Source organism: Euphorbia lathyris, chromosome 9, assembly GCF_963576675.1.
Source record: "Euphorbia lathyris chromosome 9, ddEupLath1.1, whole genome shotgun sequence".
Taxonomy (NCBI): Eukaryota; Viridiplantae; Streptophyta; class Magnoliopsida; order Malpighiales; family Euphorbiaceae; genus Euphorbia; species Euphorbia lathyris.
The window spans coordinates 65,686,524-65,699,841 of NC_088918.1; the positions used below are offsets into that span (position 1 = coordinate 65,686,524).

General features: G+C 31.1%; 1 protein-coding gene across 2 annotated transcripts; it reads right to left on the reverse strand.

Annotated features, from left to right (window-relative positions):
- Positions 1-77: 77 nt before the first annotated feature.
- Positions 78-4,128, reverse strand: LOC136206039 (O-fucosyltransferase 19). 2 transcript variants are annotated; one of them, XM_065996949.1, is made up of 8 exons: positions 3,259-4,128; positions 2,511-2,589; positions 2,343-2,410; positions 2,157-2,245; positions 1,930-2,062; positions 1,593-1,825; positions 1,036-1,512; positions 78-936 (listed from the first exon to the last, which is right to left on the reverse strand). In XM_065996949.1, the coding sequence occupies exons 1-8, from the start codon at positions 3,796-3,798 to the stop codon at positions 666-668; spliced, it is 1,890 nt and encodes a 629-aa protein (XP_065853021.1). In that variant the 5' UTR covers positions 3,799-4,128; the 3' UTR covers positions 78-665. The 2 variants fall into 2 exon arrangements, with proteins under 2 accessions (XP_065853021.1, XP_065853020.1); XM_065996948.1 differs by having other exon boundaries at positions 2,511-2,592; positions 3,259-4,127.
- Positions 4,129-13,318: the final 9,190 nt, after the last annotated feature.

A 13,318-nucleotide genomic window follows, 5' to 3' on the forward strand; every position in this document is an offset into this window, starting at 1 on the left:
ATAGAGGAACCATTTCTTGTCCCAGCCCCGTTTAATTTGATCCAAAATAGTTTCCAAAAACACTTTGGAGTCTTAAATCCAGAAAGTAATTGAATTAAGAAAAGTTGTGGAGTACTACAAAATAAGACATGCAGGATCCCCATAGGAATTTTTATACAACATTTTTACCCACTCTCCCTCCCCCTTTGCAGTGGCAATCGAAACTAGCATTTTTCATGGCCATTTCTCAAAGCAAAGAACTTTCTTAATACTATACACTGGATTACAAATAATACCCGGTTCGGCGACTTCAATGTTACAATCAAATACAAAAACAAAAAGGAACAAAGAATAATAATCTCTGCTCTCCTCTTTTCAATCTCAAGTAATAAATAAATAAATAAACTTTCCTTTCATCTCCCTCCATATGCAAATGGAATTATCTCCATGCTTGTGTAACCTACCTGATTCACCTAAACACTTATAATCAGCTCTTGTATGTATACCTCTAAACTTCATCGTAAGGCCATTTTCTAAGCTACGAAAAATCCGAAACCTGTATCTTTGGGGGCTTTGTTGACCCTGCCGGCAGCTCCCTCTTCAGTGTGGGCAAAAGCTGCTCTGTGCAGATGCGCACCCAACCCCCTTCAAAACAATGGGTTCATCATATTATACAACACAATACACTATCTTTGCACAGCACCCCCAGCATTAGATTTTATTCTCTGTTCAAGTAATTTTATGCTTGCGGATTGCTCTTGGTTTGGGGTTTTTTTACATACACATCCAGGAAGTGGATTTGCATAGAAGTTCTCTTCTAGCCTCGGCGACTCTCCTTGTTGCCTTGGATATGGAGATCCAAGCCTGTTTGAATGTAACCTCCTTACCTTTTCCGTGAACGCCTCCCAAGATAAAGTTCCCTCATCAAACTGATCAATCATCCTAACAAAACTTTGTCTGAAGCGAAAGAGAAAAGGAATGCATATCAGACTAGTTGTAACAAGCGATTGCCTAAACTATAAATAAGAGGCAGACAGTTTATTTATTTAATCTAACCTGTTTGGGTTGATAGTCTTTCGAAACCCTTCAAACCGCCTATGACCTTGCACTGCTTTGGCCATATTACCGTCGTAAGTATAAACAAAAACGTCGCTTTCAAGTGCTAGATTATAATCCAAAGCAGCCAGACGATTCTGATAAGCCTGGAAAGGTGCCAACTCTTCTGCAGTTGCTAGAGTATTATGAGAATAGACATTGGGGAACTCTTCTTTGAAGGTTTTCATGCTATTGCTCCCATATATGTTCCCTGCAACTATGTATATAGTTGTAGAGGAAGGATAGCCCATTGCCTTGAGAAACATAGCTGCTTCTCTAGGAGTCATCGGGCATCCCCCTTGAAGTCGTCGTTCTACACTGTCTATTTCTTTCTCCTTCCAATGTTGGACTTTGTATCTCATATCCCTGAGCTCCTCAGCCTCTTGAGCTGTAAGATTGTGGTTACAGCCGGTGAAGGAAAGCATGTCTTTCTCATACCTAATCGACAATAGTTCAGATCAGTAGGCTAATTTAGAAAACAAGGATAAGTCCGTTGGACAACAAAAATGGGATAGTACCTTAAATGCAGAGCTATGTATGGTTCGTTATTTTTCCTTATCCTATTCACCAATACCTTCCCAAGATCCTCAATCTCCCTTGTGTACCTGAGGGCCTCATAATTGGCACGGCATCTCAGCCTCTGGACAGAGTTTGGAAGGCCATTATTAGCTAGTCTTGAGTCAATATGGGTAAACTTTAGCACCTTATGCTTCTTCAACAACAAGGCCATCTCACCCCTGTAGTAACTAGCCTGAAAACATATTAGTTTAGCTATAATTCCAATTAATAGGAAAACAAAATGTTGTAATCAGTAATTCCAACTAGCTTACTGATAATGATGTAAATTAGTTGTACCTTGGACCAGGAAATAGGAGCCTTTAAAAGGGGTTTCTTTCCTCCATAATGAGATGGCAAATACTCTACTATATCAATATCATCCTTCAAGGCTTCCATGAAATGTCTCCAGTCAAAGATGTCTTTAAAAGTACTGTACATATGTTACAAAATTTATTAAGTCAATACTTCTATTCTATGAATCATTGTATATATCAGCAAAATAAAGAAACTGTATATTGTGATACCTAGGATCTGTCCAGAATGACTCATGATCAAGTAAAGGAAGAACAAGAGTTGCATTCATTAACATGGCAACAGCAACCATATCACAAATCTGCACATTAATGATTTAGAAAATAAGTTCCTTTTATTAGATAAAAAAACAAGAATTTATTAATTATAACTTCAGGATTACGAATGACAAAACTCACTCCAGTTCTCATTTGATTCAATCCACCGTTGGCATGGACAAGCAGATATCCATTTGTTTTACTAGTCCCTAAAACAAGTCAAAAGAAAATTAAGCAGAAAGAAAAGAAAAATGAAATAGTGAATTTTATCAATTCTACAAATTTATGAAGCACAAGTTTGGGGCATACTTATTTGGTTCCTTGGCCGAGTAATGCATTGAAAGTAACTGTCACTATTCGGCTTCAACCAAATCTCCGGAGTCTGCTTCTTCTATAGAGAAATTGGATGGATAGTGTAAAAATATAATTTACAAAAACAAGTGCAGTCAATTTCTAACACAATAATACGAGAAATAACCCGACCCGAACTGAACATAACACAAGTTTAATAAGATAATCTGATATTAGCACCTCCACAAAGGTCGGCAGTATTTCTTAATGAAAAGTAAGCGCAAGTGGAAGCTAAATGGAAAAAGCCAAAATGACAACTAGAAATTGAAAGATATGGACCTATGCGCCTAAGCACTAGGAATATCTTGATAGTATTCTAAACCTTCTTCGTATATGATAGTCTGAAAAGGCCGCCATAAAATCCTGATATTCAATGCACTAGCTGCGACCCACTACTTCATTCAAGTCAAATTTTAATGCCTATCAATTCAAAGTCCACCACCACAAATGCAAACTCATTTTCTTTCCTTTTTTTATTTTATACCAAACCAGTAAATAAACGTAGAATGTTTTATCCATTTTTTATTTTTTAATCATAAAGTTAAATTAAAATTTTGATTAGATATAATCTTCAGTTTCACCCAATCAGCAAATTGGATGTTTAGGTAAACAAGTATTATACAATTTCATCGATTGAAACCGTTTTTTCGGGGGAAAATAGAGATGAAAAATAATAGTGCGTTAATGGAGGAAATGGAGAACTTACAGGAACAGGACGTTTCTGGAGAAGGCGTTTAGGCATGGAAGCAGAATTTTCATTGATAACACGTTGAGCCATGGCCCAATCATCTTTAAAAGTTTGTAAAATCAAAAGTCCCTTTTCACTCTTTCTCTCAATATTATGATCCAAAAACGACACCTTAACGAACAACGAAACGACAACCATGAGAGTCAAAAACGCAAATATTTTGCGGCCGATATTTTTACCGGATCTCAAAGCTTGAGCCATTGTCGCCGTCCAATGCCAAGCATCCTCCACTCCAAGCAGCCACGTCTCAGGAAGAAAGAAAAATAACTTCCGACGAACCAACAGATTCCTAATAACCGGATGATGGTGGTGATGATGGTGATGAACAGAAGAGGCGCTTAATAGGTCTTCCTCGTCGGATAAAAATTCGTTAAAAGTAGTTGTTCTGTGGTCGGCGGCATCAACCCGTCGTCTAGTGGCGGTAGGGCCAGGGTGAATGGGGGGACTAGTGGCTGTGGATGAGGAGGTGGAGGAGGGGATACCGGCCGACATGGCCATCCGGGTTACCGGGAAATGAAATCCCTCGGATGTAGAGCGAGGGAATTGCAAATGAAAAAGCAAAAATCAAAAGAAATTCCAATTCAGTAACGTTGGGGAGGAAGAAGAAGAAGCGTTAGAGCATTTGGGATCTCAGTGGAAAATGGGTGTTTTCCGGTGGAAATGAAGGAGTCCGGTATCTAAGGAAATAGCAACGGTGAGAATTTGGTTTTCTGAAATTGGAAATTAGATTTTTATACGCGGTTTTGGGTTGGTGATTGAATTTGATTGGGGTTCGCAAATGGAGGCTTCATTTTCCCTTTTGCTCTATCACATAACTCTTTTATATTCTGTTTAACAGAAACAGAAACCAACTATATTTATATTAATTTCCCAACTTAATATATATATTCTTTTTCTTTTTCTTTTTTTTTTGAAGGAGTATATAATATTTTTCTAATATTGTCATTATAAAAAAATATATACTCTCATGTACGAAATACTAAATTTAATTTCGATTAGATGTTTTTAAGAAAATAAACCAATATTAGTTCAAGTTCAAGGAATTTTGATGAAGTTTCCTAATTCAATTGAAATATTTAATCCCTACTCCAATAGTATATTCAATTTTGGTACATTATTTCTTGCACAACTCTAAAAATCAAATCATAATTTCTAAAAAATAATGTAACAAAAAAATTTATAGTTATCCGATTTGAGAATCGTCGGACACCATTTATATAAATAATTTTCCAATTAAAATTTTATGTATATGCTAGGATTCGAACTCGAGATCTGATTTGGACTTGAAGTCCTCCCAAGGTTAGGGCAAACCACAGACCTCGATGAGGGCTAAATTTTGACGGAGTGGGGAATCGAACCTCAAACCTTTCAAGCAGAGGTTCAACGCCTTACCACTCGGACCAACCCCCATTGTTATCTTGTTTCATAATATCATTTCATAATTCCAATTAAATAAAAAAAAATCACTTATTTTAATAAATTACAAATTTTAAATTTAAGTTAAATATTATCAGTTAATATTTTTAAATATAATATTTATTTCTATTATTTATCAGTTTGTTACGTAAATTAATATTTTTTGTATTTATAATATTCAATATTTATTTTTTCACCATTTAATTTTAAGTTTATTCTTCAATGGCCGGGCGCCACTCATTACTTTGTTTCAGAACAAAAGGTCAAGAAGCTAGGCTTAAGGCTCGAACGGGACACGAGCCAGATGAAGGCCGTTAACTCATAGTAGTAGTAGAATTTATATATGTATTTTTTCTTCAAATAAACTATATTTATAATTATATTTATAGTTTTCAGAAGTTACTGATAATTCCAAATTTCATTAATTTAAAATGTTGAAATAGAAAATTATTTCTTAGTTGATTATGAATTCTACTAGACTCTTATACAATTTTGACTTTATTAAAACATAGTGGTCTTAATTTTGATGAAAATAATGATAATTTTGATAAGAAATCAATTAATTAATAATTATAAGTAGGAAGAAGAATTATGAGTTGCAAAGTGGGAAAGGAGCTAAAACAGTGAAATAGCATAGCGTATTGAAAGGGTCGTAGAAGTAAACGTGGCAGCGAATAATTAATAGAAAAAATAAATAAATGTAATATTTTAGACGGTGAAGTCAAGCTTCCCTTCCACGTTTACATGATTTCCTTTTCAACAATCTAAAAATACTTTTCTTTATAAGCTTTTCAAAAATTTCACTTCCTTTTCTGGTAGGGACGAACTGATATTAGAATATCCTTTAATTGCTTATAATCGACGTCCAATAATCCGAAAGAGAGAAAACCGTCAGACATAGAGCCGATGACCGGCGAACCCTCTCCTATGTCTAAATCAGTATGTAAAATACGTAATTTAGAAGGAATGTAATGATATTGAAGTAAAAAGAATTGTGTACCAACTATCTTGATTTCTGTGCTATTTATAGATATTTAAGTTTGTGTTTCATAATACGTGTCATCTTCCTAACTGGTCCGGAAGCTATATTTCTGCAGTAAGAAACTAAGCGTATAATTTGGAGTACGAAAATCCTTTCCTCATGATTATTTCCAGAAAAGTCTTTCGTAGATAGATGGACTGGCCTAATATATGAAATAGTAGGTCCGAGCTTGTTTATCTAAGTTCATCCTTATATTTCATTCCATATCAGGTAGCATGACACATATGTACAGTGAATATAACAAGATTCGTAACTAATGAGAGAACTTTGTGAATAATATCTTAAATTGACTCCACTTAATAATGTTAAATCCTCAATTATACTACTACTATTTATAATATTATGGTTAAATTTATTATTTGCTAGTAATGATAGCAGTATTTTTGTTTTTGTTTTTTTATAAAAATATATATTATTCATTTAGAGAAAAAAAATTACACTAGAAAAATAAAGAGAAATAGAATTTCACATAAATTCAATTCAGAGGCATACAAACTCCATGAAATGAAGAAAATATCTTTTCTTTAAGCAAGAAAATATCTAATAAAAATCATAAAATAAAATTTTAAAACAAAATAACTACAAATGACATATTAAATAAAATATTAATACTTTTTATAAATTTAAAATCACATAAAAAATAAATAGTATTTCAAATTTTATCATTAAGTTTTCCATATGTAATTGCATTAAAAGAAGTGATTCAGATCCGAATATTTAAAATAACATAAATACTGAAGATTTAATTGCAGTTGTTTTTTTAAGGATTTCCATTTATGAAAAATATATGTTTTAGTGTTCTTTCGTGTTTTTTATATTTTTTTGGTAAGATAGAGTAATCTAAGGGCTACAAGGGGCACAGTCTGGAGAAGCAGACACCCAGAACACCTTGAAGGAGGATTTTATGAATTACATCAGGATATTTTTGTATTTTTTATTTTGAAGTCTTAGAAACAGAATACATAAAATTTGTGTACGTCTTAAATAAGAAGAGTGATTTTCTTTTTATTTTTATTTTTCTTGTCTTGGAATTGTCAGCTCAGCTCTAATGTTCTGTCAAAAATAATATAAAAAAATAATTGTAAGATACTACTGCCAATCAATCAATATTTAATTTTAATATGATTTTGTTATGTCTTGGTATCACATTGTTCTCTATTTTATTTGAGCTTTTCAACTCAAAAGAGACAATACATACATACAATGCATTTCTTTTTTCCAAGGATTATTATATTTTAAGTATAATAAGAGCTTTCTAATTAAAGCTCCATGTTAATTAGGGTCATATTCAAATGTCAACACTTGTTTTAGGGGGGTAATTAAATGGTGGCAAATCTAATCTTCTTGGTAATTAATTAACCACCTAATTATGGATTAAAAGTCATCATCTATTTTTGACTCAACACTTTTTATAACTTTTGTTAAGTTAAAATTCTTCCTCTCTTTAAATAAAATCCAAGTCAAATTTTGCATATTATATTTTTGGTAATTAAGAAGAGGGAAATTAAGGATTTAAAAATTACATATGTATAACTAGGTAACTACATAAAGATTAATAAATTATTTACACTTTTTTTTTTGTTAATTAGATTCAATTAATCATTTTGAGATTACTCAAACGTTCTTTTAGATAACTACTCTCCCAATTAAAATCTAATACATATATGATATATTAAGATTCTAATTTCCAATATCTAACTTAAATGGCTTAATACAATATTAAAATTTCTTTACCTTAAAATTCAAATAAAAAATGAGCTTTTCATAATTAAAATTACTTAAATTATATTTACGATGAACTTTATCTAAAGAAAAAATAAATGAATTAACTTTATTAGGCTTTGAGCTTAATTTGAATGAAGATATTGATGGTAAGAATCTAATTTCTAATTTTGCTTCAAAAAATATAAAAATTATATTTTTACTTGATTTTTTATAATTAAATTAGGCTTAATGCTTCTCCAGCCCCCTTAACTTGTCTAAATTGGTCATTTTACCCCTCCAACTCATCGAATATCCTATTTACCCCCTTAACTCCATAAAAATGATATTTCTCACCCCCTTAACTTGTCCAAATTTGTCATTTTACCCCTTCTCAACTCATCGAATATCCTATTTACCCCCTTAACTCCATAAAAGTGGTATTTCTCACCACTTATGATCCTATTTATCCTCTTAACTCCATAAAAATGGTATTTCTTATCCATTTATAGTAGTCAAAAAAGTTGAAAAGAGAAAGAACGAATAAAAAATACAAATAACAAGAACATTAATACAAACAAGTTAATGTATCAAAATAAGCCTATGATTTTTGGGGAAGTATCAATTTAGGTTCCACTTACAAAATATCATAAATATAGGTTTAACGTTTAAAAAAAGTTAGCAATTTAGGCTTCCATAACGAATTGTAAGGGGTGAAAAATACCAATTTTATGGAGTTAAAGGGGTAAATAGAACATTCTATGAGTTGGAGGGATAAATGGATAAGTTGAGGGGGTGAGAAATACCACTTTTATGGAGTTAAGGGGGTAAATGAGACATTCGATGAGTTGAGGGGGTAAAGTGACCAATTTGGACAAGTTTAGGAGGCTGGAGAAGCATTAGGCCATTAAATTATAAAATATAGTATTTTTTGTTTTATTAGTTGTACAAATTTTTTAAAGTCTATATGAAACACTTTTGAAATTTCTGAACCAACTTTAGTAACATTATCGCTGAAACCACTCATTCACATGGATTGAAGGGTTGATTGACTGTCCGTAGCTCCACCGATCCTCCATGGATATGCCCCTCGCTATAGGGTCATCTTCTACGGAAATTTGAACATTATCTCATATGAGTTTTTATATTAAGTAACCAATTTTCTGCATTACTTGAAATATCATCAATTTACATTTGGACACGTATATTATGATCTTATTTAATAAAGCGTAATTAATTTATTAGTCTCTATATTTTGACAAAACATACTGTTTAGTCCCTATATTTTAAAAAACACACGGTAAGGTCCTTAACCTTTTTCTTAATGAACTGTTTAGTCATTACGTCTGTTTGTTAGATTTTTTACCGTTTATGAATTCGAAAATGACTAAATTACCCTTTACTATTTATCAGTCAAAAACAATTCACACCTCTATGTCTTTCTTTCACAACTCGCGTTCACCAAAAAATGGAGAAAGAATTGAATCCCTAACTCATAATCGAATCACTCATGCTCACTCTTCCTGTTTGAATTGAAGGTAGAAATCGACTCAAATCTCTCTCGCTTACACTGCTTGTTAGAATCGAAGGTGGAAATCCTCTTACTCTCAATGGTGAGTTTAATTTCCTCCATATTCTCAACTCATGTTTACTGTCAATTGCTTTAGTGATGATGACGAAAGATGTTTCTGCTAATCCAAATTGACTAACAGAATCTTCATGAGAGTAACGGCAGGGACTAAACAGTTCATCGAGAAAAACATTAGAGACTAAACAGTTCATTGAGAAAAGAGTTAAAAACCTTACCATATGTTTTTAAAAATGAAAGGACTAAACAGTGTATTTTGTCAAAAATATAAAGACTAATAAATTAATTATTTTTAATAAATAAAACAGTGAGATAGCTTATAATAATATAAATCCATATTATAAATAGCAAAATATGTATAAAAGATTTTCAATTTAACATGATGAAAAACATAATGCTTCTAATAATTTCCGTATATCCTTCTTCAATTGTTAAGGTTTTTTTCTTGTCCAAATAATAAAAACGCGGTACCCGCTATGATTATTTTGTTTTTTATAAAGTACCGTTATTTGGTGTGGTTTTCACCATTGGATGATAGGTGAAAACCACACCAAATAACGGTACTTTGTAAAAAACAAATTAACCATAACGAACACCATAAAAACACTCTCTTCAATTTCACAAAATAGATAACCGTAAATTCATATTTACCTGAAATAATATGGTAGTCGTATAAATAAGAGGACAAAAACAATGAACAGGAGTAAAATGGAACGTTCCTCGGAAATCGTGAATAAATAAGTGAGAGAGAGAGAGTCTGTACAGCGCTGCCAAATGCCACGTAGCACGCTTCTTTTCCAACTTTTCCGTGTTCAACGTTGCATCTCTCTGTACCATATAATAATATTCCAAATATCTGTCTGGGCCTAGCCGTTTGATTTCATCATTATAATCAAGAACAACTAGAATCAGCGTTTGATTTGCTGGTGAAATGCGGAGAAAAGCGTACGTATGATTTGGTAGGACCAGACTTATAATAATATCATAAGTACCGATGCATCTTAGTAAACTGTTGTGCGGTGCACTGCACTGCATACATAAATTTGAAACTTCAACGCGTAGAGGGAGAGAGAATCTTTGTTCAGTAATGCAAGCTTTGCACGTTTTCTGTTGGGTTTGTGTTTTGTTTTCTCCTGTTTTGTCGTCTTTTACCATTTTTTACCGTTTTCTGTATATTTACTTTACACTCCACAAAAATGTTAGGAAGATAAATTAGACATTATATATCCTTTTTTATTTATTGAATTAGGTTGCATATAATAAGAAGATGAAATTTACTTTTTCTTAAGTTTTTAACTTTTTTAGATATATAAAATATGATGATCTGAATCTCAATATATATATATATACCCTGATAAGATTATAAATTATACCATTTAAGAAACAAATATTTAAGCAAAACTTAGGGTGTGTTTGGTAATTGTTAGCCCTTTTTTATTGTTGTTAGCCGTTTGTTATTAGCATATTAGTATTTGATAAAATTATAACAAACTGTTACTATTAGTATATAAAGTGTCTAATATATACATATTTTAAATTATTTTATAAATCAATTATAAAAATAAAAAGGCAAATTTCAAGTATAATTCATATGGTTTTGCCGATTTAGAAATTGGAGTCTGCTTTTTTTTTATTGCAAAAGAAGATTTAAGGTTCTCATCATTAGCAAAACTAGGAACTTGTAACTTTACGCGACTCTTGATGAACTCAAAATAGAAAATTATAATTTTTGAAAGATAAAACGTAGTTTCATGGTAAATGTGGTACTAAACAAATTTAATTCTTGAAATTTTATGATTTGAGGTTATCAATTCAATCTAAAAGTAAATTTTGCTAATAGCGAAAACTTTAGCCCTCTTTTAATAGAAAAATAAATAAAAATAAACCACAAACACTCATTTGTAAATCGATGAAACCACATAGTTATTTTAGAATTTTCTCAATAAAAACAATACAAATTAATAAAAACAATCTAAATAACTAAATAAAAATGATTTTTTTTAATAAAGCAAAACTTTATTCTTTCTCTTTTGGAAATAATGTTATAGAAATATGAATAGTATTAAACAAAAATAAGTTTGAAACTTAAAAGGATAGTTTGTTAACATCATCAAATATATCCAAACAATTTTTTGCGAAAAACTACTTTTTGGGGGTTTTCGTGCAAAGCTCTAAAATGTCACTGTTTCCATAAAAGAAAATGATAAACGCTGTTATTATATAAACATAACTAAACACTATGTTACTTACGGTTTGTAGTGAAACGTTAAATATTGTTCCGAAAAACTAAAACAAACACCCCTTAAAATGTTAGAATTTTGATATGCAATATAAATTAATGTTCTAAAATTTTAAACTACAATAATGTTTTAAAGATAGAATCCACTTAATTTTTTTTAAGTACTATTTTCCTAAGGTATTAAAACATGATAACGTGAAATTTCATTATGCAAACTAAGGTATATATATCAATTCAATAATAAAAGATAAAAAATAAAATCCAAATTTGCTCCTAAAGTTTGTAGGAAGTATACCTTTAACTTGGGCAATACTAAACTGCTAGTCTCGATGTTTTTAACCATATGAGCAGTGCATTGCTGAATACAAAATTGGTCGATTGATAGGATGATTTTGCACATGCGTGTGTAAAAAAAAAAAAATCTTTTGTTAAATCGAATTTGCTTAATTTTCTGTATATATACGTGTTATAATCTGAGTGGTGAAGAACCAATTTTTAAGTATCAAAATAAAACTTCTCAAAAATTAAGCTAGATTGTGCCTAAAAAAATTTAACATGTAAAAAACAATTGTGTTCAATAAAAAAAATGGATTTGAGATGATCTAACAAGCAAAAAAAAAAATTAGAAATTTATATTTGATAAAAGACAAAAAAAAAAAAAAAAAAAAATTAGAAATTTGGATTTAGAAATGGTCTAACACTTCTCAGGCCATCTCGGGAGTGCTAAATCAGCACGTCATTAATATTTTTTAGAGACAAGGGACCGGAACCGTCCCTTATCAGGCCAATTTATCAAATACTATCTTGCAAATAGGTACCCGTGGTATAACAAACCATAAACAAATGCTTAATTTAGGCAAATATTGTGGTTTGTTATACCACGGGTACCTATTTGCCTAAATTAAGCGTTTGTTTATGGTTTGTTATACCACGGGTATTTGTCTAAATTAAGTTTTTGTTTATGGTTTGTTATACCACGGGTACCTATTTGCAAAAACATCCAAGCCACATGTACCTATTTGTAAAAATATCCAAACCACAAGTACCTATTTGCAAAAAAAACACGCAAACCACAACAATTTATTTGAAATTAACTCTTATTGACTAAATTACCCTCAGACACGTTAGCATATAGACGACGTCATCATTTGTTTCCGCGTTTTTGAAAAATGGAGCATACCACATGTATTTATTTGCTAAAACTTGAAACCACAGGAGTTATATTTGAAATTAACCCTAATAATAATAATAATAATAATAATAATAATAATAATAATAATAATAATAATTTTAATATATTTATGTATTAATTAGTAAACCTATTCTAACTAGGATTTTAATTAAGTGTTTTAACCTAACGCGATTAGGGTTAGAAATTGAAAGGATATAAATAGTCTCCCCCCGGAAGAGAAATCATTCTTCCAACTTTCACTCGAATAATTACCTTTTCGTTTACTCTCTCTTTGATCCCGTGTTGATTTCTTTACAGGCAATCAATTTAGATTGTTATTCATTGGTTGATCACTAATCGTTTTCTCTTATTTGTTTGTGTTCTTGAAAGACGGTTGAAATCCACGTGGACACTTTATTTGCAACGGTAGATAGATTTTCAAAAAAGATACACACATTTAATCTTTTTCATTGATCACTCACTTTGTAACACCCATTTAAAATAATATAATAAAACCAAAATTTCTAAAACGTCATAAATCTATATGTATATATTGCATAGTTATAAATATCATACATATAATAACCCAAGACCTACCTATTAGTCATATAACATTATTTAGATAAAGAGGATACAAACAAAATTTCCAAAATTTCTAATTACAAAGAAAAATCTTTTCTTTTGTTTTTGCTGTATGCGTATTCATCAATAAAGGTTATAGGTGAGATTTCTAATCAGCTTTAAAAAAAAATTAGGGGTTAAGGTGCAAAAATACCCCTAACGTTTTGGGTCAGGAGCAATTTTACCCCTAACGTCTAAAATGGTGCAATTTTACCCCTAACGTTTGTAACCAAGAGCAAT